The 25,555-nt window shown below is 40.3% G+C and overlaps 2 protein-coding genes across 4 annotated transcripts; both read left to right on the top strand.

Moving 5' to 3' along the window:
- The first annotated feature begins 384 nt into the window (after positions 1-384).
- Positions 385-25,085, top strand: LOC6579654 (ras-related protein RHN1). 3 transcript variants are annotated; one of them, XM_044010423.1, is made up of 4 exons: positions 385-819; positions 2,512-2,639; positions 3,708-4,352; positions 25,071-25,085. In XM_044010423.1, the coding sequence occupies exons 1-3, from the start codon at positions 777-779 to the stop codon at positions 4,314-4,316; spliced, it is 780 nt and encodes a 259-aa protein (XP_043866358.1). In that variant the 5' UTR covers positions 385-776; the 3' UTR covers positions 4,317-4,352; positions 25,071-25,085. The 3 variants fall into 3 exon arrangements, with proteins under 3 accessions (XP_043866358.1, XP_002005536.1, XP_015019287.1); XM_002005500.4 differs by lacking the exon at positions 25,071-25,085 and having other exon boundaries at positions 386-819; positions 3,708-4,862; XM_015163801.3 differs by lacking the exons at positions 385-819; positions 2,512-2,639; positions 25,071-25,085 and adding an exon at positions 3,533-3,633 and having other exon boundaries at positions 3,708-4,862.
- Positions 14,764-15,667, top strand: LOC6579653. Its single transcript, XM_002005499.3, has 2 exons — positions 14,764-15,384; positions 15,444-15,667. The coding sequence occupies exons 1-2, from the start codon at positions 14,794-14,796 to the stop codon at positions 15,540-15,542; spliced, it is 690 nt and encodes a 229-aa protein (XP_002005535.1). The 5' UTR covers positions 14,764-14,793; the 3' UTR covers positions 15,543-15,667.
- Positions 25,086-25,555: the final 470 nt, after the last annotated feature.

The following is a 25,555-nucleotide window of genomic DNA, read 5'->3' as shown; positions in this document are numbered from 1 at the left end:
TATTTCTATAAAAGAGCGTATTCTAAAATTTTCATAACAAAACTATAATAAACTATTTAATGTAATTATTTCTATTTCAATAACTGAAGTATAAATGCGTAGTCATATGACACGTGTAGCGAGTCACTGCTGTCACGAAGTACTCAATGTCTTGAAACTGAATACAAATGTATTTAATTTATAAATATAAATGTGAAAGAAATAGAAATATACAAATATGCATTATTTCATATAACAAATGACTAATAAATACCTGGCGTGAAACTGTATGAGTATATTGTTTACCTCAGCGTTGCAGCCCTTGCGTAACAGCTGAGAGCAATAAGATCCACTAAACCACAATTTGCGATCCACAATTCTCAACGATGAGCAACTGGAATATACAGCTGTTTCTGCCTCGATGTATCGAATAAATCGATTAAATTGAGGAACAACAATAAAAAAAACACTTATCTGATTAATATTTGTAAAAGCAACAAGCACAGTTGTAAACAACGTAGCGAGCGTAAGTAAACGAATTGTGAGTGCTGCGACTCGCCTGCTCGGATAAGAAAGCTCAGTCAGCAAACAATAAACAACGGCGCTCTTTGTCGAGCCATTCGTCGCCGACCACCTGCCAAAGTGCATCATTTTGCACTGTGTCATTAACAATAACAACAACAACAACGTCAAACACAATACATATCCAGAACCATCGCGACTTCGCAGAATCAGTGCATCATCTATTTACTCACCCAGTCAGCCATGCCATCCAACTGATTGCCATTGCCAATAAGATGCGTGGAATAGAGGGCAAAGTCGTTGTGCTAGGCTCGCGAGGTAAGCACCAAATGCAATTGAAACCAAGTAGCATTTTTATTGACTCTGAACTTCAGCTACACGCAACGTCATCGTATGCGTAGCTCACCCGATTAATTCGTAGTTGAAAACAATTTCAGCAATCGCCCAGAGAGATAACACAAGGCAGCTTAAGTTTTGTTTCTCTTTGTTTTTCTCTTCTTTTGCGCGCCCAATTCGATAAGCGCCCGCCCCTTGAACACTTTTGTTGGGGGAGTTTCGTTCGCGATTTTGTTCATCAACCCAAGAGAAATTGGGCCAGCCGCGGCTTGTGAGGTCTTAGCTGTTGCCCTGCGCCGCATTCCAAAGCAAGCGGGAGTTTTTGTTCATCATTCACAATGTTGCAGTGTACCCTGTATGTGTTAAGTGCGCAGGGTAGTATAAATCTGATTATTTTTTATATACATATATAAGGCAAAAGAGAGCCTAGCAGCTGTATAAATAAAATATTGTGAAATTTTATCATATGCAAACTTCCAAAGCTCTAATGTGACCGTCTCGCTTTCCAGGGTATTTCAAATTTATGCGTGCCTAATTTAGCTCTTTGCTTCGCACACATTCGTAATTACCGTACGATTTTTTGTATATTCGCAAGGTCAGCAAGCCTATGAATTTGAGCCACATGTTCATACACACACACATACATACTTAGGCAAGCATATGTATGCATATTGATAGTAGCTGTATGTATGCATGTGTGTGTGTGTGTACTTTGAATGCGTGCTCATATCTTACGACGACATTCGCCATTCTCAATTTGAAATCAGTCGCGTACGTTTTGTTTTAAATCCGTTATTTTTATATTTATTTTAATTTGCTTCGTCTATAAGATGAGTCAGTCGTGCGATATCTTAAGGGGCTTTTCATAATAGGAATGTCTCATTTAATGCATAACAAAGCGACGCCTGTTTATAAACGTACATTGAATGCTGGAGACATATGTATTTGCATGCATACATATACATATGTATGCATATATGCATGTGTTTATATATAATACAGTTGCCGTTCGCTTATCGCATGTTTACCGCTAGCTGCGTCTCAGTAACACCTTTTGTTTATTGAACCTACTTTGTTTATGCATCTGATAAGTAATATCGCTCATTTCCTTATGCCTAAAAACAATAAAGTAAACAAATAGAGCTGTATCAATATATTAAATACATATATTAAATGTCAGATTATATTTATTCAGTTTCAAAGAAAAATTACCAAATGGGCAAATACTTGTGGATTATGGCAGCAGCTTCCGTATTATAGAGATTAGTTATTTGATATTTGTGTTTATATTTGATATCATAATTATTAAGTAATAGTCTGTCAGATGATATAGCCAATATCTGGGTATATTCAAAGTAGATATACGATTATTATTAGTTTAGGAATACATATGTATTAGAATAGTCTGTCTATATGTTTATCTACCATAATTATGGAGTCTCAGTCGGATGAGCTCATATACAAATAATCCCAACTACATTTGTAAAATTATACATTTAAAGTCAATGATACATTTAGCAATCGAAAACATTCTTTTTAAGTCTCTTTTGTACTGATTTATTTCAAATCTCTTATTTACTTTTTCTCGCCTTTTCCTTCTGACATCCGAACTCTCTCTTTCATATAGTCTGTATTTTGTGAATTGAATCTGAAAATCTCTTCTCTCCTTTGCAGGTGTTGGCAAATCTCGTTTGGTCATCAAGTATATTAAAAATGCTCTGCATCGCAGCGAGGAGCCGACGATAGCTGTCTCCTTTTTCACCTGCAACATCATGTTGGATGATGTTAAAATCAAATTACAGGTGAGCACAACAAGTTCCATTTGTACAAGTGCCACGACTAATCAGAGCTTCTACTGCCAGCGACACTTGGTTTAGGATGTCATCTGAGTTATTCTTAGTCAGCGAGGATTTTACTATGATGTTTTGCTATACTCTGTCATCCGGAAGGGGTATTTTGATTGAGTGGAAATAGTTTTGTTATAGATTTAGAGCTTCATCTGTCTGTATTCCTTTGATTCTCCATTTTCTAAAAAGGAAATGGTCCCCTAAGTTTCTGTTTATAATTTCTCGATTTAAATTTCTTTTCCTATATTCTCTCTGTGTTTTCCTTCGAGTACTTTTAAGTGCTTTATCAATATATTATATCTTTCAAGTGCATCACCCTACAGGGTATTCGTCAAGCTTGCAACTCTTTTTTGGTCCCCTTTTTATTTGCAATTTCTTCGTCCAGTGCACTTTCTGTTTATTTGGCTTTTACTTTTTCGATGGTCGTTCGCGTTTTCCTTCTCTTTTATAGTTTATTGATAAGCTAAATTTGTTTCCCCCCTTAAGCTGGGACTGCATTCCTAACCAACCCACCCCCACCCTCAGCGGCCGCTCGTATATTCCTTGGCGCTATTTCGATTACGTTTTGGTTTTTTATATACCATGTAGGACAGCAGCAGCAGCAGGAGCAGCAGGAGCAGCTATAATGGCAAATAGTTTTCGCTGCCACAGATTTTTAGCCCTTTGTTTTTGGCTGCGTTCTGCGTTCGTTGCCCCACAACAATTTTTATGAAGATTTGAATTGTGCACCATAAAGATGAGCACACACACACACGCACACAATATGATTGTTATTATTGTGGGAAAGCGAAAAGCATAAAGACCGAAATTGCAGAATAAACGCAGAATGGCTCAATTAAAGTTCAAGTCGTTTGGAGTGCTGAATGCTGAATGCTGAATGCTGAACGCTGAATGCTGAATGCTGAATGCTGAATGCCGATTGTTGCGAGAGTCGAAGCTGCTGAGTTGAGTGTGTGTCGTGGTCACAATGAATTTTTGCAACATCCGTTGATTGAGTACTCATCCCTTTTCTCTCCTCCACAGATCTGGGATACCGCTGGACAGGAGCGCTTCAGGGCCGTTGCACCCATGTATTATCGGAATGCGAATGCTGCCATTTTAGTGTTCGATCTGACACAATATAAGACATTTACCGAAATCAAATCATGGATTCAGGAGCTGCATCGCAATGTCCAGGACCCGATGATACTGACGCTGGTGGGCAACAAAATGGATCTGCAGTCACAGCGCGCCGTCTCGCGCGATGAGGCCTATCTGTTTGCCAGCTCGATTGGCGCCACCTACTTTGAGACATCCACCGAAACGGACCAGGGCCTGGAGCAGGTGTTCCTCTCGACGGCCCTGGGTCTGGTGCGCCTGGCCGACGAGGGCAAGAGCCATTCGCTGCGCTCCTTTGAGTCCACCGACTCGCTCTTCTACACCAACGGCAACACGGCCTTCAGCTATACGGCCGCCGCGGTGGTGCGCAACGAGGATGGCGCCGCATTTCGTCTGCCCTATGTGCATATTGGAATACCAGTGGATGGGCAGGATGTGAAGGCGACGGGCGAGGGGCGTCTGGAGACGCCCTCGTGGGCGATTGAGCACATTGCCCTCGGCGAAGTGGAGAGGGTGCGCTGGTGCTGCTACTGAATAGAAACCAGACAGAGCTAGAGCCAGAGCCAGAGAACTGTCAAAACATTGTGATGTTAATTAAACAGGTTTACCTTTAGTTATGCACCTGCACTCAAATTCGAATCGGCTAAAGCAATCGAAGCCAAATAGAAGACCACCCGTTAACACAAGAAACAAACAAAGAAACAAGCAACAAGCAACAAGCAAATGAAACTGATAGATTTACCGAGCACTGCGGGCACAGCCCGCCAGCGGGTGGCAACGCAATCAATTGACACATCCAAATCGTGGCTGCTAGTCGTAAGCTAATTGTAAGCTTAGTTAATAAGTCTAACCAGCAAATGCCTAATGTATATTTTATTTATGAATATTAACAAGCAGCAGCGTCGCTTAAAGCTCACTTGACTCCAAAAGTCGCTAATGTTATTCATTCACACACACCCACACACACACACACACACACACACACATACACACGCCGGTCGTCTCGGTTGGCTGTAATCACAATTCATGTACAAACACATTTTATACAACAACAAATATATATATATATATACGAGTTTATATTATATATCCATATACATTGACATATAAAAGGTGTGCATAATGTGTCATTTGTCCACGCCCATAAAGCATTAAAGCCCACATTGCTACGGCTCCTGCGTATGCATTAACTTGGCCATTAACGCAAAAAGTTGTCGTATAATTGGAATTTAATGTGCCGGCGAGAGGCCAAGGGTTACAATTAAGATGCCAGGCTGTAGTCTAAGCAGGCAGTCCATACAGCTCTGGCTCTGGCTCTGGCTCTGCGAAGAGAATGCGTCCATTTGGAGCTAATATACAAAACTTATGGTCAGTTGATTTCTTATGTATAAGTAATACGCGCAATTTAGCGTAAGAAGTCCACGGAATAGCTACAACAACAACAATGCCAAAGGACCAAAAACTCATTCAAGTGTCATCAGCACATTTACAGGAGCGATGGACCCAAGCCTGAGACCGATGTTGCCGATGCTGTTGATGCTCTTGATGATGCTGATGCTGATGCTGTCACAGCTTGCTTGTGGTCACACAACGAGTGTGTGTGAGAGAGAGAGAGAGAGAGCATTGGACAGTGCATTGATTTGCCATTAGGCAGCAAATGAGTTTACTTGACACCCAAAAGCAGTTGGGTCTCCACTTGTTGTCTGTCTCTACGCTGGTGCGTTCAACCGGAAGCGATGCTCAAATCTGCACACACACACCCATGCATACACGCACACTAATACATACATAGTCATAGATTGAAGCCAATGGCATACGCTGCTTGAGGCCCCAAAGTCTTTGGCTTGCGGCAAGCTGGCACGCATCACGCATACCACAAAACAGACCACAATACACACACACGCACACACACACACATAGATTGACATGACTGCTAATGGCGCTTAGTTTGCTGACTTAATGATCTAGAAATGCATCAATGTAATCAAGGTAAAGCAGTCAGTCGCCTGCAGCTCTTCCAGTCGGAATTCGTTTGCCTGCGACTCTTAACATTTGCAGTTGGTTTAACCGCACTGAATTCCATGCAAATTGCTTATTTTATTAACACAGTTGTTGCCCTGGCGACAATAGACCAAAATACCGACTGAAATCATCATCCCTAGGCAATTTGTGGCATAGGCCACAAATGATTAGGAAGGACAAAATATTGAAGCGATTCTAGGGCTTTGTCAGCCTCTATCTATGTAATTAGATGTTGTAAGGCAAGACAGATAAGACTTAATGTACGCAATAAGCCAAAGAGCAGATACACTGACAATTTAAGCGCTTGATAATATATAGGTCATTCAGTTAAGGAGCTGAGTTTAGCATGGACAGATATCAATCCAAATGACTAATTCCCACCTCTATCCGCATGGAAATTGATCAATCACATAAATATGTATACCCTGTCTTAAAACTAATTTGTATTCTATTTGACAAATTGGCATTTCTAATATTTCAATTTTCACACAATCCGCCTTTAAGCCTTTGTAAGACCCACTTTGCCTATCGACTGACTGGGCATCAGAATTTTGACAACAAATTAAATTTACAAAACATAAAACACATTTACAAAATGTGCACATAAGCACTAATACCCTGTCTGAAAATCAAATGTGAAGAAGGGTTGCATGAGTGTAATAACAAGGCTTGTAATTTGTATGATGATAATGATAAGATATTATATAGAGAGAGGTTAAAATAATAAATAATATTTAAGAACTGCTTACGACTATATTGAGTACATCGATATTTTCTATATATATTCTTAATGGAAGAAGAACTTTATTTGTTGGCACTCGAAGTGCGACCTAGGCTAGATATAAATTTATATAATTTATATAGAAATTTAGCTGGATTTTCAAGTTTTACATTGTTAAGAAAATAGTTTTATTATTATTATTATTATTTTTTTATTATTTTCATGTAGGATCATTTTGATTTTTAGAACATTTTATGGAGTTTTTGCTTTTTAATATTTAATCAATTTTTAATATTTAATAAAATTATTTATTAAAATTCTTTTCTTTTTTTTTTTTTTTTTTTTTTTTGAATAATATTTGTGAGTCTTTGACTTTTATTAAATGTTATTAATTAAGAAATATCTTGAATCACCAAGATTCTTTTAAATATTATTATATATAAATATACAGTATACAATAACAAAAAAAAAAAATGTAACAACTATTTTCATTCGCAGAGACATCTAAATTTAGATATCATATATATTTACTATTTAATTTCTACAGCTTTTCATTGAAATGTCTAAATTTACATATCATATATCTATGTAATCTACAACATCTTTATAATTAATTGCACAGTATCATTCGGTTCATCACATTTGTCTTCAGCGCTTTTTTAGCTGATTTTTTGACAGTTTATAAGCTTTTGCCGGTTTTTGCTGCAAATCTTTGTGCTTTTTTTCGTTTCTACCTCGAAATGCGAAAATTGTTTTTGGCCATTAGATTAAAGTATGTTAGTTGGCAAAAACAGTTTTTCCACACACACACGCACACACATATGAATGAATGTGTATGTGTGTATGTTTATATAGAGATATAGCCTAGAGAGCATGGCATATACTATGTATGTAGTAAATAAATTGAATTAGACGTCCGTTTTGGCATGTTTACGAGTCTGTTTGTGTATACAACTACATGCGTATGAATGTACAGACCTGTGTCTAAATATAGTATATAGATATATAAATATATTGGACATGAATATGTATTTATGGTCATGTCAAATACGCCAAAGTTCTCAATGCCACATAAATTGAACACAAACAAACGCAAATCAAATATGCAAACGAACAAATTGCTGCGTATGTCCAAGTGTGTGTGTGTGTGTGTGTGAGTGTGTTTGAATATATGTTGGTATTGTTTAGGGGAGTGGTTGGGTGGGCTGCGATGAGTGTAAGTTGAACCCGTCAGCCGGCTTTGTTGTTCATGCATATGATTTTGAATATTTAACAGGTGAGTGCCACGGTTACTGGACTTCAGCTCAGCGCGCTCGCTTCTGATGCATACTTTATGGCGTCCGATATGTGAGTAGAGCTCTGTGGCGCATACATTTTGCACAGTTTGTTTAGCAACAACACCTGCATTGAAAGTGCTGGGTATTTATGCATGCACTGCAATGTCTGCCCGGGGCCACATCTGGCACTCGAAGCAGTTCAAATTCACCTTCATGCATGTGTTTTGCTTTCCTTGAAGCTGACTTTGAGCTCGAGAGGTACTTAAAAGTTGTCTCTGACTCTTCGCCATGGCCAAGTCAACTTCGAGTTGGTATCAAAATGGGCAAAAAAAAAAAAAAAAAAAAAAAAAAATGTGTAGAGTTTTGGTAAACTTAGAATCTAGGATATAAATATATATATACTAATACTTATACTGATTCAATAATATAGTATCCTTTCCATATATTTCAGTAGTTCTATATATTGAATATATCTAATGAATCCTTGTATGATATATATCCTATCCATATAATTTTATATATACGAAGTCATATATGATATAACTATTATGAGTCCCTCACTTCCTCTCACTCCCCACCTACAACAGAATATAAAATCCTATAATGCTTATCAAAATTTCGCCCCACTTAAGGCATAACTTTCGTGTCCACCCTCGAGAGCATTTATCATTAGATGCGTGACAAGTCAATATTCGAACTAGTTCGGCAAGTTGGTAAATTGATTTCGGTCAGGTGATATTCATTTATTTGCCAATTGTAATGACCCGAATAGAGAAACAAATTGCCATAATAGTTATTTGACAAGTAAATTAAATGAAAGTGCATTTAAATTGAATGCAACTGCAGCAGCAGCTGCTGCCACTTGCATATGGCTTAAAGCTGCAGATGTCATTAAATCAACAAGAAGGCAAAATGGCTTTCCTGCAAATAGCTGAAATTCCTTTTGCTCTGGGCACTGTCAAGAAAAGTAGCAGGCGCTGAAAGCTATGCAGCGACATGGAAGAGACCACATCAGAGAATGGTGAAAATTCCATAGGCTAAAGCAGAGTGAGAGAGAGAGAGGCTGCGGCTAAGCCGGAGACTGAGACTGGGACTGAGACTCAGACTGAAACTAAGGCGAACTGGCGTATCGTTTGAGCATCTGTCTCGGACTCAAATCCCAAATGCTTGGAGTGCTGCTCTATAGCTGCTGCACAAAGGCAATGTCAACGCTGGTTGAGATTGAGAGCAAGAGTGGTTGGAGGTAAGGGCGGAGGCTGGGGCAGGTTGACTAAAGAAAAAGAAGACGAAGAAGGAGGTGTTCTGACAGCCAGCTTGAAAAAGCAATCCAAATGGAATTTAATGCTATTTTAATTGAGCTCCATTGCAATGTCTTTGCTACTAGATATCGCTATCCCTCTCTCTCTCTCTCTCTCACTCGCTCACTCTTTGGTTTATCTGTCTCCTTTGCACTATTTTTGCTGTACGGATTCACTTAAGTTATTTATGGTAAACACGTTGTGCTAAGAGGTTTTGCTCTTCGCATTGCCATAGGATGGAAAATTCGATTTGCATTTTATTCAATCGGTTGCTTCGAATTGCCAATTGCCTTTAGTCTGATGTTGTTGTTGTTGTTGCTGCTGTTGGGCTGCCGAAAATGCATCAATTTAAATTTTGCATTAAGTCGCGTCGGCAAGTTTACTTACAAAATGCATAAATAATTCACTACGAATGAAGGCATTACACCCAGAAAATCCCTAAGACCTAACTGCTCATCATATTTATTTGCTTCTGCTCAGAGTCAGTCTCTCTCTCTCTCTCTCTCTCTCTCTCTCTCTCTCTCTCTCACCTCCTCTGTGTTTCTATCTCTGTCTCTCTATTGTATACACGGGAATTGATGTGCAGTGCCAGCAACAAGACAATTTCAATTTATCATAATTTGCTCGCAAATTACTTTTTTGCCAGCGCTTGCCAACTCACGTTGCCAATTTGGTTGATGCTACGGCCGAGCCGACAGGTGAATCGCAGGTACGCAGATAGTCGACCTGCAAATGGGAGCTCGGCAAATATGGCCGCCATTAAAGTGATAAACCCCAAGCCAACAGCTGTGCAAACACATACGGCCCATAGGCACTGTGTCGGCCTCTAAGCAGCTCCTTTCTGCGAATGTGTGTGTGTGTGTGTGTCCGTTCGGATGAGTGATACCTGTGAGGGTGAATGGATCTCAATATGTAGCTATGAGTGGGCAGACGTGTCCCTGTCTGAGTGGAACATTCAAAAGCGCTCAATTTGTCTAGCAACTTCAATTATACGCTTTAATCTTAGCTCACATTGATATTATGTACCCTCATATATTAGCTCTAATTAACTCTAGTATTAGATATATACTTATACTTATATATATGACTGATTTTTGATTGGAAGTATAATCGATAATTTACACCTTGATAGGGTAATTTAAGGTCTAGCATACCATTTGATGGCAAATTGTTGCTGTTGTTTATTTGCATTGTTCGAAACATTTTGCAGATACATAAGCACCCACTCACGAACGTGTTCCCACCCACTCGTGCTGCCCCGCACTCCAACTGCAAAGCTGTCATAAAAATTGAGAAATGTGACTGCGATGAGTGTGCACCATTTGGATGTTGTTTTGCTTAGTTGAGTTGTTGTTGTTGTTGTTGTTGCTGTCGTTGCTGCTGCTGGTGCTGCCGTTGTTGTTGTTGATACGGCTCGTGCATGGCGTGTCGCTTTCTATATTCACTTTTGTTGTCTACCTGTGTATGCATACCTGTGCACGCCATTTGCTTTTTTAATTGTTTAGGTCAGCCCTAACAATGGCGGCTTGCCGACATTTTTGTTGTTGTTGTTTTTTGTTTTTTTTCTATCATTTTTTATGTCCTCCTGTTCGAGCACCCTCAACAGAAGGCGGTTAGTCTGAAAAATGGTCTGTCATTGACTATGTCAGCTGGCAACAGGTTTGCTGCTTTTGTTGCTGTTGTTGTTGTTGTTGTTATTGTCATTTGCACAGTTCGACTTGAGTGTTTGATAGAAGTGAATGCACCCTGATATATCTGACACTTAAGCCGAGAACTATTCTTGTCTAGGCCTCTGAGCAGGGTTCACTGATTTCGCCGTCGCATCATTTGTCTGCTGACGTCGCAGATGTTTGCCGAGATGATTTTTCATTTTCAACAGCTTCGAGCATGGCTCTGAATTTAAATTCCCTGCTACCAATAAGCTCTTTGGGTTATAGACGTGCAACGACATCACCTAGTTGAGGGCATCTTTGTCTGGGCCACTGGCTGATAATATTGTAAATATCATTGTTGCTTGCACATAATTAAGCAGGAAACTCGGCAGCTTCGGCTGCCACTGTTAAGCCTAACGGGACCCCATAGAAAACATACTGCCAATGTCTCAACTGGCATTAATTTTATTTCTATATGCGTCTGTGTGTGTGTGTGTGTGTGTGTGTGTGTGTGTGTGTTTGGATTGTAGCTTAATGCGCCAGTCTGTTGACTTTCAGCTCTGACGCTAATTAAGCCTGTTTATCGGCGTTAGTTTGGTGCTTAACTTTCACAGCAGCCGACATCATCGAAGCAGGTTTATCAGAAGGAAAGCCATATACATATATGTAACTGTATAAGAACAGCTTTGACTCCATATCGAGATGCCAATTCTCATTCTCATTCACATATCCATTCCCATTTCCACTTCATACGCCCAACGCTGCTTGGAGTGCAATAATAAAGCGATTCTCCCAAATGCCACAAAGCCTTCAAGTTCTAGTCTAATTGAGTAAATTGTCCAGGGAAATGAAAATAGCATAGCACATGAGTCTCTGGAATTGTCACACACACACACACACGCACACACGCACAGCTAAGTGGCTGTTGTGCTGCTGCTGTCTGTCGTCTATTTTGTGGTCGATGCGCAAAATCTCAAACAGCTCGCAAACAAAACAGAAAAACAAATGCAATTTGAAAAAAAAAAGGAAACACATACGCACACATTCAGTGTCTGTCTCTGTTTCTCTCTCTCTCTCTTTCTCTCTCTCTGACTGTGCTGTGAACTCAATTGTTTGTGGTATGTATGGCCAGTGACATTCTATTAGCAGATAAAACTAATTACATGAAAATCTATTGCGAATGACAGCGACCACATTGCGCAATTTGCCCACGCCGCCCAAAAGTAGGCAACACTTTCTGTTTAAGCATTTTTGGTCAGCAAAAAGTTTGAGTTTTTACCTATGGCCCTTTGCAAATGAATACATTTAAATACATAGTACAGCCCAGACACACACACATACACACACAATCAAATTTATCGCATGGGGGCCACTTGGCAATTGGGCAAATAACCCAATCATTTATCATCATGCTGTTGCACACACTCAGGTGCCTGCAATTGCCATTCAACTATCGTCCAGACACTTTTGCATGCTGACAGTTTTGTTGCCTGTTCAACTTAACCTTTGACCGCACTTGCTGCCGTTGCTGCTGTTGCCAAAGCTGATGTCATAGAGGCAATGGCTATACCCTGGACTGGACTGAAATTTCAAGACTCTGTTTAGCTGCTTAGGGCAATGCAGAAAATTTAAAAATGGCGAAAAATCAGCAAATTTATTTATTAAAATTGTATATATATTAAGCAGTTAAATTATTTAGTCGTAAGCAAAGTCAATTCAGTGGCATCCTTTAGTCGCTCATTTTTCACTTCACTCAAATAATTTTATCTTCACTTGTGCAACATTTTGTTTATCTGCTTCAATTTATTTTGCTTTTAAATTCCGTTTATTTGCCTTCTTTTCAATGCTTAAATGCATCAAAAATAAATATGTATGTATAATAAATAATAAAAAATAGGAAATGAAAAGTTAAATGGCTTCGTAAATATTCAACTTTTCTTTGCAAATAAAAAACTTTTTTTTTTGCCAAGGTTGAGCACTTTGCTTTGTGATGAACAACAGAGATTTGTCTTGCAAATTTTCAATTATTTATGTGCTTTGCCAGCGCTGAGCTCTCTGTCTATCTAATGTATGTATATAGCTCTATCTTATATTTATAAAATTTGTCTTTTGTTTCTATATATTTTTATACTTTAAATTAAGCAAGAATTTCTGAGGAATCGTTGAGGCAATTCTTTTGGTATAACTTTATTTAAATAGAATAATAATTTTGGCAAACATTTTAGCTTGAAATCAAATATTATTATAGGAAACACTTATTTGCTCAACATATATCATTTCCAGGAAACATATAAAGACTTAAACTACGCTTAACAAGCAACAGGAATGTTGAATTATTCCGGACTAACGACATCCATTTTCGAATTATTTAATTTCTATTTTCTTCCCTTGTGGTGGCATTCGTCTTTATGTCTGTTCCAAAAAATCTAGCAAAAAATCTGCATTATATTTTTGATCCAAAACAAGTCCAATGAGACGCCTGTTAGCTTTTTTATTTTTGCCGAAACTGAATAGCCCTATGAAAGAACATGACTAAGCGACAATTGAAAGGCCAAAGGCAGCAGCAATGGAAGAACTAAAAGAGATCATTATTTATGAGTGGGAGTAAATGTGGGCAGAAAGTGTATAATAGCTGGGAATGATAATGGGAGTTTATATAAAAAATTCTGCATTTTAATATTTTAAATAAATATATACACTCTAACTTTCTAGCTAAAGTACTGTATAACTGTATAATATCAGCTCATAAACATTTCGGCAATCAAAAAACAGGTTTTTTTTTTTGTGAAAACCTTCAAATGTATACGAAATTGATTTTAAATGTCAACCAAACAACTGCAGAGTATATTAACGAATTACAAAGTGTGACAAATAGATAAAAAAAAGGGGAAGAAATACAGAGAGAGAGAGAGAGAGAGAGAGAGAGAGAGGGGGGGAGAGCAAACAAATATGAATGCTGTGCACACAAAGGAACGGTCAACTATTTCCGGTTGACTCGTTTGACCTGCAAACAGTTTTTTTATTGTATTCCATTCTTATTGTTGTTGTTGTTGGTTGTCAAGCCAAGGCCAGAGCTTAGCATAGTAAATAACAAGTGCATGCATGTGTGTGCGTATCGATTGTTGCATTGGCTGCGGGGCAACGGGGCGTATGAATTTTGCGTTTGATTCACCTGCGGATAAAGTGAGTTTGAGTTGAATTGAGTTGAGTTATCTGTATAACGGCCAGTGCACTGCCATAGAAATGCATGCTAAGGCACTTGGCAATATCAATTTACTTCTTGCTGCTCACCAGCCATCGCCATTACCATGGCAATTAAGTTGAGTCCAAGCCCAAGTCAAGTGCCGGCTGAACTCAAAGTCTCGGTCTCTGCTTGTTCATTGTATCAGTGCAGGGGATAAAGCCCTGAGCTGCTGTTGTTGCCAACCATGAGTGACTACAACGCATAGCTTGGGCAAAAGTTTTTGAGAGTTTTGCCGTGTTTGCGGGGCGAGTGCGAGTGCCTGTCCACACATGTGTGGCCGAGCGTCGTCCATGTGGAGCTTAGCCTGCTTTATGCACTCTCTTCGACAATGTCAATTAGAGTCTGGTCTGCGTGGTTAGTTGGCCAGCAGCAGAGGGTGTAGACTCTGCGAGAGTTATTTCCGTTTAAGCCAAGTGACACAATAATTTCGACAATCCCTGCTGCTCGCTGCTGAAGGAAAAGCCCCTTTCTTACGATGCTCGTAATTTGCACCGTGTGTTCGACAAGCTGCAAGTGATGTCGGCATGTGTCGCTCGCATGGGGGGCGGCAGTGGGCGTGACAGCATTTGTTTGCCTATTATTTGCGTTGCACAGATAGCAGCAGCTGTTGTTGTTGACCCGCTGCAATTGCTGTTAGCTGCCCAATTAGCCTAAGTGCCGCTTGTCGCTTGATAAGCCGCCGAGCGCAGCTGATAGGAAATACATGTAATTGCCGTGTGCCCCCTTGACTTGGCTATAAAAGCGAGCTGCCCTGGCGCCAACCACAACACTGCGAAGCGTCAGTCAATCGAGCGACAATGCTGCCAGTGAAGATTTTGGTACTATTCGCAGCGCTTGGCTGCCAGGCTCTGGTCCCCGACCCGACGACGACGATCTGCCCGTCGACACCCAAGGACAGCAACTTCGGCGACGATTCGCTGTGCCCCAACTTCCAGGAGTTGAGCGGCGTCATCGAGGTGAATACACTAGCGGAGCTCATACAGGGCCACTCCCAGTGCGATGCCAAGTTCCGCAAGGCCATGTCCTACTACCAGACGAAGCGCTTCCAGCTGGTGATTCAGGAGCTGCAGCAGAGCGAGGCCTACGTGACGCTGCTGAGAGATCTGCGCAGCGCCGGCGTCGATACCAGCGACATTGACAACATCATGGACATCTTCGAATGCCTGGATCAGCCGTGGCCAACAACGCAGCAGCCGCCGTACTCCAACAAGACCTGCGACTGCAAGCAGCTGCGCGGCCGCAACTTTGTGGGCGATCTTCTGGCCGCCATGCCCAATCAGGAGGTGCACAGCTATACGGCCGAGGCCAGGGCAAAGCACAACAACTTTGGACTCTTTGCGGACACCATCAGCTCGCCGGCCTTCCAGTCGCGCCTGCGCACCAATATGGTGAGTAATTGATGAAGATCGAATCTTGATTGGTTGATTACATTGATACCACTTGACAGCTGAAACGGGATGCAATGCGCCCGTTGCGCGTGCTGCGTCGCTATGGCTGGAATGTGCCCGAGATGCTTAGCGCTGCCGTGTCCATACTCTCCTGGTGATCGACATGGACAAAGGGCAAGCACCACAATTCCATATGTGTAAAGCTATTGCAATTGAATCTGTAGAAAATGCTAAAAACTTGAATAGATGAGCGCTGTCAGCTGCTCAGAAATTCTAGCAGAGAGTGTTGTTGTTGTTGTTGTCGTTGTTGTTTGCATTGATTAAATTCTGAATATGGAAGTGATGCATGGGCATGGAAATTGATAACAGTTTGGGATTCTTTCTGCAGCACTGCGGGAAGAATTGAGTAAGTGCTTCAATCATAACTCAGCTAGTTGAGCGGCATTTATAGTTTGTCTGTTTATAATATCTGCCTCTCTATCAATATATTTAATGTAGAGCATTTAGTAATTCATCTCAGTAATTCATCTCAGCTCAGCAGTAGCAAGCGTAGAGTGAGCGAGCAGAGGAAGAGCGCGATTCCATTCGCTCTTCCACAATTCGCTGCTCTCAGAAATGAACACATTGAACGCATACCCTAGCTTGCATAAATAACAGAAGATCGCTTCATCTCGCTCTCACCTTGAGTAAGAGACTTCGTTACCCGAAGTCGAGCTTCGGCTCGTTTCGTTTTTGCTTTCTGTCGAGCGAGTTGAGTTGAGCTGTTCGTGTGGCGTAAAGAGAAATACGATTGACGCTCGCGCAATGCGAGGCAATGCACACAGTCACACTCACATACACATGCACACACTCAATTCACGTTGTGTTTAACGAGTACAGCTCTCGCACACATACACACATACATATATAGTTGAAGAGTCTCGACTGAGGTTGCTGTCAGTACCAAATTGATGATTTAACAATGCATTGCCGTCTCTTTCTCTCTTTCGTATACACCGAACAAGCGAGCAAGCTTTCCCTCTATATTCTCTATCATAATGCTATTTATAGCTGTGCGTAAAAGTCTTTCAGCTCTTTTAACTCTTGCAACTTAATACAAGTGTTTTGATCCCTTCACAGTTCTCAGTATTTACGCCGATGGCTGAGTGGACTTTGTGAGAAAACCAATCGCAATATTGATAAACTAAAATTAAAATTCTTGGTATTCATTAAAGAGAAAACTCAGCTTAGCTTAGCTGAGCTGCATTTCTGTGAAATATTATATAAAGCCATGCGAGATGAGCACACAATTTCAATTTAAAAATAATTATGATTTTATTATGAATATTCCCTTTGCGCACTCCCATTAAGCCCAATTGAATCACATACTTAAGAAACTTATCGCCTTTCAGACTGTCTGCATATCCATATGTAATTATAACTGAATTGAAAATAAAGGCTGCATTATTTTGTATGGCTTGCATGTCGCTGGCATTGCCATTGCCTTTGGCATTGGCATTGGCACAGCGCCCAGTTGGCTGGGAGGACTCGCATAATTTCCATTTAACTCGGCCACTTGGCGCGCTGGACAAACAAATTAAGGCTCGTTACACTTTCATTGCATGCGCTCAATTTATGGCCCAAACGCACGGACAGACGCCAGTTGGTAGCTACACCCGATGCCAGCTGTCGTGTTGCCAACAAACAGCAGCACGAGGAGAAAGAGAGAGAGAGAGAGAGAGAGAGAGAGAGAAAAGTGCAACGACAATTTAATACTCTGGCAGGCATATGCTTGTCAAAAGTTTCATATTTAAATGAGTGCTCTTTGGGTTTTGTATGTGAGGCTTCAGAAATTTACTCTATGCATAATAAAATTTGGCTTAAACTCACATAGACCTAGGCTAGGCTAGGCTAGGCTAGGCTAAGCTAGGCTGCCTCATCCCATCAGCTCGACTGTTTTCTGCAGTTTCATCCAGCTCTTTACATAATTCATGACAAAATTGTAATACCCTTTGTTAGCGCACAAGTACAGCTGTAACAATTGCAGAAGCCTGCTCGAGCTGCTGCTGCTGCTGCTGCTGCTGTTTCTGGCTTCAGCCTCAGCCTCAGCCATATCCTTCAGGCGTCCTCTCCTGTGTACATAACGCATGCAGTGCATGCAGTTTTCACATCGCTACACGCGCCTTCTCATGGCAATTGATTTATGGGCGAGACGTGACTTCATTTTTTGAGGCTGTTGGGCGCGTGGGCGTGGCAGCACCTGTTGTATCGTCGCCAGTGTGCTTATTAAATTAACAAAGTAACGATCTGCTTCGCTATCAGCGAGCGCGCGTGCACCTGATTTGTCTCGTGTGCGTGTTAGCCAAATTCAAAGCCATTATGCCTTATGGCTGTATAAACAAATGGCACGCCCACTGCGCGCCCACACCAACAACGACAGCAAGTCGCGTACGTGCGTGGCCGAAAAAAAAACAAACACACACACATACAGCAGCTAATGTGTGTGTATATTGGACACTCTCTTTTTTTCTCTCTCTCTCTCTCCCTCTCTCGTGTGTCAATCAAGTTAAATGTTAATGAATTAGTCGGCATCGGCATAAGGACACGCTGACAGAGGCAACGCCGCCAAGACTGACAAGTTGTTTTGGTTTCCATGTTCTCGGCGCTCTTGTGGCTGGCGTCTCTTTTTTCTCATCTGCTTCTTCGTCTTGCGAGTGCTTGTGGAGGTCCAAGTGGTCGGCCTGTCAGCGCACAAGAAGCGAAATAAATCGTTGCATACTTACGTGCGCAAACAATATTGCTTCTTCGACAAACACCCTGTAAGACGGACAGCTTGTATAGAGGGGGTAATGTAGGCCTCGAGAAGTGTTTCTAATTTCATTAATATTTTGTATGGGTTGTAGATAATATGTATGTTCTTATAAATATACATATATTTAAAATATTTATTTATTTGTATAGGACACTTTAGCTTTGAATTTGCTTTTAAATATACGGTATACAAAAGTGTTGTATTTATTTTTTTTTAATTAATAAAAAAAAAAAAAAAAATAATAATAATAATAAAAAATAAAAAATAATAATAAATTATAAATTTATGTATATTAAATAAATATTTCCGGTATATCTATTAAAATACATTTATTAAAAATATTAAAAAAAAAAAATAATAGTCAAAATATATCTATTAAAAATATTAACTAAAATTTATTTATAAATATATTTCTTAAAATTATACTTGTAAAATATCAGTTAAATTCTTAAATCAGTCTGAAAGTCTTTGATGATTTTTTTTTCCTTTTCAAACTAGCTTTTAATCTTGGCAAACCAAATATGTCTCAGCCACATGCAAACTATTTCCGAACAGCACTTAAACCATCCAGACAATCTAGTTGCTTCCTCGCTCTGTACAGGGCAACTGGTAGTCCTCATCACTCAAATTCTCGTTAAGGTCTTTGCGTTGCTTTGCTTCCATTTTCGGCTTCACTTTCGCTTTCACTTTCGCTTCCATTTGATTTTGCACGTTGTTTTGCCGGGCAATACGTGTCATTGAATTCATTATGCTGTCAGCATGTTAGTCGCTTGCCACATTGCTGGGCGCACCTGCCAGCAGCAGCAGCGGCGGAGCAGGCGGAGACGGGGGCGAAGGCGTGGCCACTACGTGCAGCAGATTAAAAATATGCATTGCGAAATTAATTAATTAACGCAGCGCTTGTTAGCTGCCATTTAAGCTGGCTCGCATTTTATTGTTGGCATTCTTGCCATGCTCCACATTCTTTTCACTTTTACTTTATTTCTCCCGGCTCTACAGAATTATTATAAATTAATTAACAATTGTGCGATTTAAATATACATTATATACATATATAAATCAAATATATTTTTTCATTTGTTTACATTACTCAACGCGAAGCATGCTCGTCCCAAATTGATTTGCAATTAATTAGTCCAATTATGTTTAATGGTTACTTTAACATTCAATTCAATTATCAAGTGTTTGCATAAATATTAAATATGGTATTTATTGCCAGCGATTGTCGTTAATATACCAACCGCATTTCCGACAGGAAAGCCTTTGAAAAAATTCAAACAATTTACGGCAGGCGGAACTAGTCGAGGCTGAGAGCTGGCCGCTACTAATTTTTTGCTGTTCCCAATACTACTACTACTTCTACTACTGTTTTTGTTACAACTACTACTATTTTTATAAATATGCCTACTACTATTACTATTTCTATGACTAGTTGTACTACTATTACGACGACTACTACTATTTCTATGACTATGCCTGCTACTTCTTTGGCAATATGTACTACTTTTTCAACTACTACTATTTACTATGACTGTGTATTGTACTTCGACTATATCTTTTTCTACTACAACTTTAAATATTTGTATTTCTAATTATTATTACTAATTGTACTACTATTACTATCAAAATTATTACGGTTACTATTTCTTATGCTACTATACTATTCTATTCCTATTTCTACTGCTATAGCTTCTACTATACATATTTACTGCTGCTACTTCGATTGATATTACTACTACTATTTCTACTGCTATTTCTACTACTATTTTTGCTGCTATTACTTCTACACTACTATTTCTATTGCTGTTGCTATTACTATTACTATTACTTCCACTACTACAATTCCAACTACTGCTACTACCACAATTACTACTGTTACACTTCTTTCTACTCCTACTCCTTCACATTTGCCCAAATTAAATTCCCATTTGGTACTTCGGAATTCCACAAATTCTGTAGAATTCGCCAGCATCCTGGCTTGCACTTCACTTAAAGCACCCCACTCAGCAGTTGAGTTGACTGTCAATCAGTTGGAGCACGCGAATTACCGTGTCACCGTCATGCATGTAGAATGATCACATAATGTGACGGGAATATGCTGGCAGTGTCCAAAGCAACGCCAGCAGCAAACAATGGCCAAGCTCCACAGACCGTAATTACCCGATGGGTTGATTATTTCAGATCGCTGCCCATAAACGCCCCGTTCGTGTGAACTGAAAACGGATGTCCGGCAGAGCGAAATTGTACAGGTATGACCAGGTGAGTAGCCAGGTATTTCTGGCACAGTATGCCTTAGAGGCATAATATTAAAGACCAGAAACAGTATGATAGCCAAACTTCAAGGGAGAGAATGAAGCTTGAAAGAGATGAACTAGGAAAAAAAAGAAAATATTAAATATTATACAACATATGGAATGTGAATGTAAGATGGAACTGTAAATTTCATATAACTCTTCTTCACTCTGAATATTTGGTATTCCTTACATTCCATATGCCAAGTAAGTATTTCCAAATCGAAACTTGTTTCACTCCAAAAACTTTAGTTAAAGTTGTCTTCAACTGCTTCAGTTCAGGCATTTAACCGCAATTTTTCATTTACAATGCATCTGTGAGGGGAATTGCAACAATTTGTTGGCTTGATTTGTTCTAAAATTGCATTACGATAACGATCTGAGGGGTTCTGCAACGATTGCAGCTGCACTCCTGTGGCTGGGAATGTGAATGGGAATGCTGCTGGCATGGGCCAGTTCCAATGGCTGGCGCTCTAACTGTGGTTGTGCCAAATGCGATTTGAGGCCCGCATTTGAGGCAAGTGGAAGGCAAGGCACGACGAAGGGGAAGGGGAAGGCATGTGCGTTCCCAAATGCTTTACAGTTGTTCAATTTCCTTACAATATTTTCCAATAAATAGAATTTGTCAGCATTCGGTTTTGTTCATTTTTATTTATTTATTTTTTTTTTTTTGACAAAAAGACAAAAAGATTTTTTGGTACTGGCACTTCAGATAAATTGTGCAATTTATTTAAATTCAATTAAAATTAAAACAATTGAAATCAAGTTTTACTTTGCAATTTATGTGAAAAAGGAAACCTTTAGAAAATGTACAATAGCTGAAATTAATATATTTTATACTTACTTAATTTAATTTCATTAAATTGCGTTTCTCTGTTGCTGTTAAGATAATCAATCATACACTGAAATTTCCAGCAAAAGCGATTCTTCTTTGCATTGAAAGTGAAACAGGAATGCATTAAAAGTTTTCTCTCACTAACAAAATAGTTTAATTTAACGTGAAGTGCAAAAAAAAAAAAAATTATTATAGCTGAGATTCTCTGGAAATTTGGTTGTTATTGTTGCTACTATTGAGAACGTAGCAGAGCTTAATTTTATTCAGCTTTTTTAAAGTGTTATGCATATTAATTCATATTTATTTGATTCCTTGAAATTTATGCAGGAAATAAATTAAGCTTGACTTTCCGCTAAATGTGCTTTAGACTCCATATGAATAGAAAAGCCAAGAAGTATCCTAAAATTGCCAGAAATTTTATCAAGTGGAGAGCTACAATAACTGGCGCATATTTATGTAGTTACAAGGGCCAACTCTTGGTGTTCCGGGGTCAAGCTGGAGGCAGCTGCCAAGCTGGTCTCCTCTAGCCGCTATCTGTCCATCTCCGAGTCATTGTTGCTCTGTTGTTGTTGTTGTTTTTGTTTTGTGTTGTCTTGGCATTTCTGGTAATGTGCTCGTTGATAAAGCAACAGCTATTGCTCAATACTCGTAATGCTGTTGATTTATGGGCTAACTGCTATCGGCCATGGTAGTAGTGGCTGCGTGTAAGTGAAGCGAAGCGCAACAAAGCTATAAATAAATGCTGAGAGCTAGGAAAATGGCGACCATTCGAGTATCGGTGGACAAATCTCATTATGGGTTATGATTTGTGAACCCGCTGGGCAAGCAAATGGCGCTGCTGCTTGCTGACCGTAGCTTATCTTGGCCGCTGCCTGCCAGTAGCTAATCTTGGCCAACTGCTGCTGCAGCTGGCTGCTGTCTTATTTCTATATCGCATTGGATTGAGTGGCTCGGCCATTCAGTTTTATTTCTTCCGTGCGATGGCGTCTGTAATTGATAAATAAAATATGGCTGAGCAGGATTTCATTAAAGCCCCGACCGGGTCAAGCCTGGCCTCGTTCGTGTATGCATTTTAAGTGCAATTTGCGGCTGTCAACAATACATAAATTAATTCCGATGTTCCCCAGTTGCAGCGCCGCTCGCCATGCGTACAATGAGATATTCGGCCAAAAACTGTTGGCATTTTAATGAGCGAGCCAGCCAGACAACAGCAGAAGAAGAAAACTGGCAAAATGCCAGTTTAAAAAAAAAATGTGCATAAAAACAAGGAAATGGGGAAAAAGGTTTTTTTTTTTTTTATCAAGGTCGATTGGCATGCAATTATAATGAAATTCGAGTGCGTGGCATCGTGGCAAATATTGCAATTGCAATTGTTGCTGCATCAGCAGCTGCACATCATGTGTGCGTGTGTGTGTGTGTGTGTGATATGTGGGGTCAGTGGGGCAATGGAGCAGTGGGCATGCCAGCAGATTTCCTTCTCCACTTGTGTTGTTTTTTTTTTTTTTTGCCTCTCTTTTCAGCTTCAGCTTTGTTTGCTGTTTTGTGCTGTTGGCGCTTATCTCGGCCCGCCTTTAAACAGCTACTAGTACAACTATTCCTGGTCGTGTCATTCCCTTTGCCGTGAAGCAGCTATGCGGGCGTTGCTCCTTAACCAGCGCAAATATGTTAACCTACAACAGAGAGCAGAGAGCAGAGAGCCACAGCAAGTAAATAAATGCGCTCGAGATAAACTGGCGCTTGGTGTGTGGGCCCGTCCATGGGGAACAGGGAACGGGCCAGTTTTGGGTCTTAAAGTCCGACGCTTAAATTGTTCGTTCGTATGCAAAAATCTGGCAGCCAAATATGGTGCACCACCTAAGCACCTAACCACCTAACCAGCTAACCACCGCCAATCCACCAATTCACCAACCACCGGTCATGTACGTGACTTTGGCGCCTGAAAACTACGCGCTTCACTCAGCCCAAGCAGCCGTTGTTGGCCATTAATTTGAAGACAAAGTCTTTTTGAGACTTGGCTAGCGCGAGAGCATCACAGCGAACAGGGTGCTGCAGCTGTCTATCTATGATTTATAGTTGGGATTACAATGGAAATCCGAAAAATGTTTCCTCTAAGCTATTGTTAAGCTGAGTTAAAGGTAATCCCAGTCAAGGTCTGACTCGAGCTGCATGAAAAATCACGATAATTATTGGGAATTGAGCTCCCTTAAGGAACAATGCGCCAGGCGGTCAAGTTTTTAAATATGCGAGTTGTAGAGCATCCTTTGACTAAGATTAAAATTTTGTATACTCTCCTGGGAGATGCTCAGAAAGGGTCAATTTGTTTCTGGGTAAGTTTAAAGGGCGAGGCAACGAGAGACACAGCAAATGAATGAAAGAGGTTAATATTGTTAGAATAAAAGAGAGAGGGAGAGAGAGAGGGAGAGAGAGAGAGAGAGAGAGAGAAGTGGAAGAGAATGTAACCTCAGAGATCGAGTGGGCATGAGAGGTGGAGAAAAAGAAAGAGTACTTGACAGAGTGAGAGAAGGAGAGACAGAGAGAGAGGGAGAGAGAGAGAAAGAAAGAGATAAAGAGATATAGGGAGTGAGATAGAGAGATCAAGAGAGTGAGATAGAAAGATACAGAGTGAGATGAAGAGAGAAGGAAATAGAAAGTAGAGGAGAAAACCAAAGAAAGTGGCGAAGATAGACTGAGGAAGAGAAAAGTAAACAGAGAGGCAAGCTTAAAAAGCGAGAAATGAAAAATGGAATATCAACCAAAAACGACAGCAGGAGAGAAAATTATAGAGATTATATCAGGCAGACTAAATAAGAAACGGACAACAATAGAGAGGAAGAGAGAAAACCATCTGCCTCCCTCTGTTTTTAAATTGTCTGCTTGAACAGGGTATATAGTAGTCGATTAATTTGCTCTCACTACCTATAATTATTGATTCGTTAAGCTGCAAGCAGAGCGCAAAAGATTAAAATGAGGGTGGCACGAAGACAAAGAAAGAAACAAAACTGATGGCAAAAAGCAATACCGAAAACTATATTTTAGGTAGAATATTGTTGCAAATTCATTTTCTTGTTGATTTAGCATTCATTATAGATGGAGAAAATAATGTACACGAAAAAATAAGCAGAAATGGGCGAATATTAAAAGGATAATGGATGAGAAAATGAGAAAACCGGAAAACGAAGAGAAAGCGACTGCTTAATACTTGTTCGTGAATATATTTATATAAATATGAAAGTCTTATATAATTAAATACATAAATACTAAAATGAAAAGTTCTCCAATTGCATAAAAGCTAATATGTCCCTCTTTAATTATTGGGCAAGTAAGGGGTTTGACTGCTTTAGAGGAACATTGCTTTAACGCTTGTTTTGCTAGGGCTAACAACCTGAGATTCGATAAGAGAAAGAGGCCTGTCACTCGGTCTATCAGTAGTGCGGCACCCTGTTTGTGTATTTGTGTATGTGGAGCTACTTTGTCAACCAGTGCACGTACGCGGCACGTATGCCGGCTGAAAAGGATTCGGACTGTCCACGCTTTGGTCAGGGCGAGCAGCGGACGGCAGGCGCCATCAGCTCGATTTGATGTTGTGGTGTGGCCCCACTGTGGTTCGGGTTTTGTTTTGCGGCTAGCACCGCTGACCCGGTCTGTCTGAACCTTCGTCTAATGGCTTAGAGAGAGCGAAAGGGCAGGCAGAGTGATGGCGCGTTAAAAAAAATGTTTTAGCAGCGCATTTTTTGAGGATAACAGCGGGCACGTGCGCCAACGTCATAGTCAGAGCCAGAGCCAGAGCCAAAGGTGGCTAACAAAGACAGACAGCCAGCCAGCCAAGTTTGGGCGCTGAGTGCTGGGGGCAGCTGGCCAAGATTTATCAAGCAGTGAAATACGTGACGGCAAAGCGTGTCAACTGGCCTGGAGCCACACGAATTATGACGAATGTCGCCTTGTAAATCTCAACTGGCATTTGCGGACATACGCCATTTAGTGGCCCAGGAATAGCTCCTAATTCGGCTTTTATTGTCTTGTCAGAGCTACGCGATTTTGGCCTTAAAGCTTTCGCCAAGCTGTCAGCGCGAAACTCGAAACACGAAAAGTTTAATGGATTTTTTTGTTTTTCGTTTTTTGACGCACTCGAGCTCAAGTCGAGAGGTTATTGAGGCTAACTCGTCGAATATTGTTAACGGCTTACCTTGGCTTTAAGGCGAGGCCAGTGGAGTCGGCGAACCATTTAAATTTACGACCGTCTGTAATCTCGCCGAG

Source organism: Drosophila mojavensis, unplaced genomic scaffold (genome assembly GCF_018153725.1).
Source record: "Drosophila mojavensis isolate 15081-1352.22 unplaced genomic scaffold, ASM1815372v1 contig_80, whole genome shotgun sequence".
NCBI classification, from domain to species: domain Eukaryota; kingdom Metazoa; phylum Arthropoda; class Insecta; order Diptera; family Drosophilidae; genus Drosophila; species Drosophila mojavensis.
This window is presented reverse-complemented; position numbering and strand designations above follow the sequence as displayed.

Bases quoted from the DNA above. Each gene is read 5' to 3' on its own strand.
- LOC6579654 (XM_044010423.1), top strand. From the start codon at position 777: ATGCGTGGAATAGAGGGCAAAGTCGTTGTGCTAGGCTCGCGAG. The intron at 820-2,511 runs GTAAGCACCAAA...TCTCCTTTGCAG, and splicing joins CGTTGTGCTAGGCTCGCGAG to GTGTTGGCAAATCTCGTTTG. The intron at 2,640-3,707 runs GTGAGCACAACA...TCTCCTCCACAG, and splicing joins ATGTTAAAATCAAATTACAG to ATCTGGGATACCGCTGGACA.
- LOC6579653 (XM_002005499.3), top strand. From the start codon at position 14,794: ATGCTGCCAGTGAAGATTTTGGTACTATTCGCAGCGCTTGGCTGCCAG. The intron at 15,385-15,443 runs GTGAGTAATTGA...ACCACTTGACAG, and splicing joins CGCGCCTGCGCACCAATATG to CTGAAACGGGATGCAATGCG.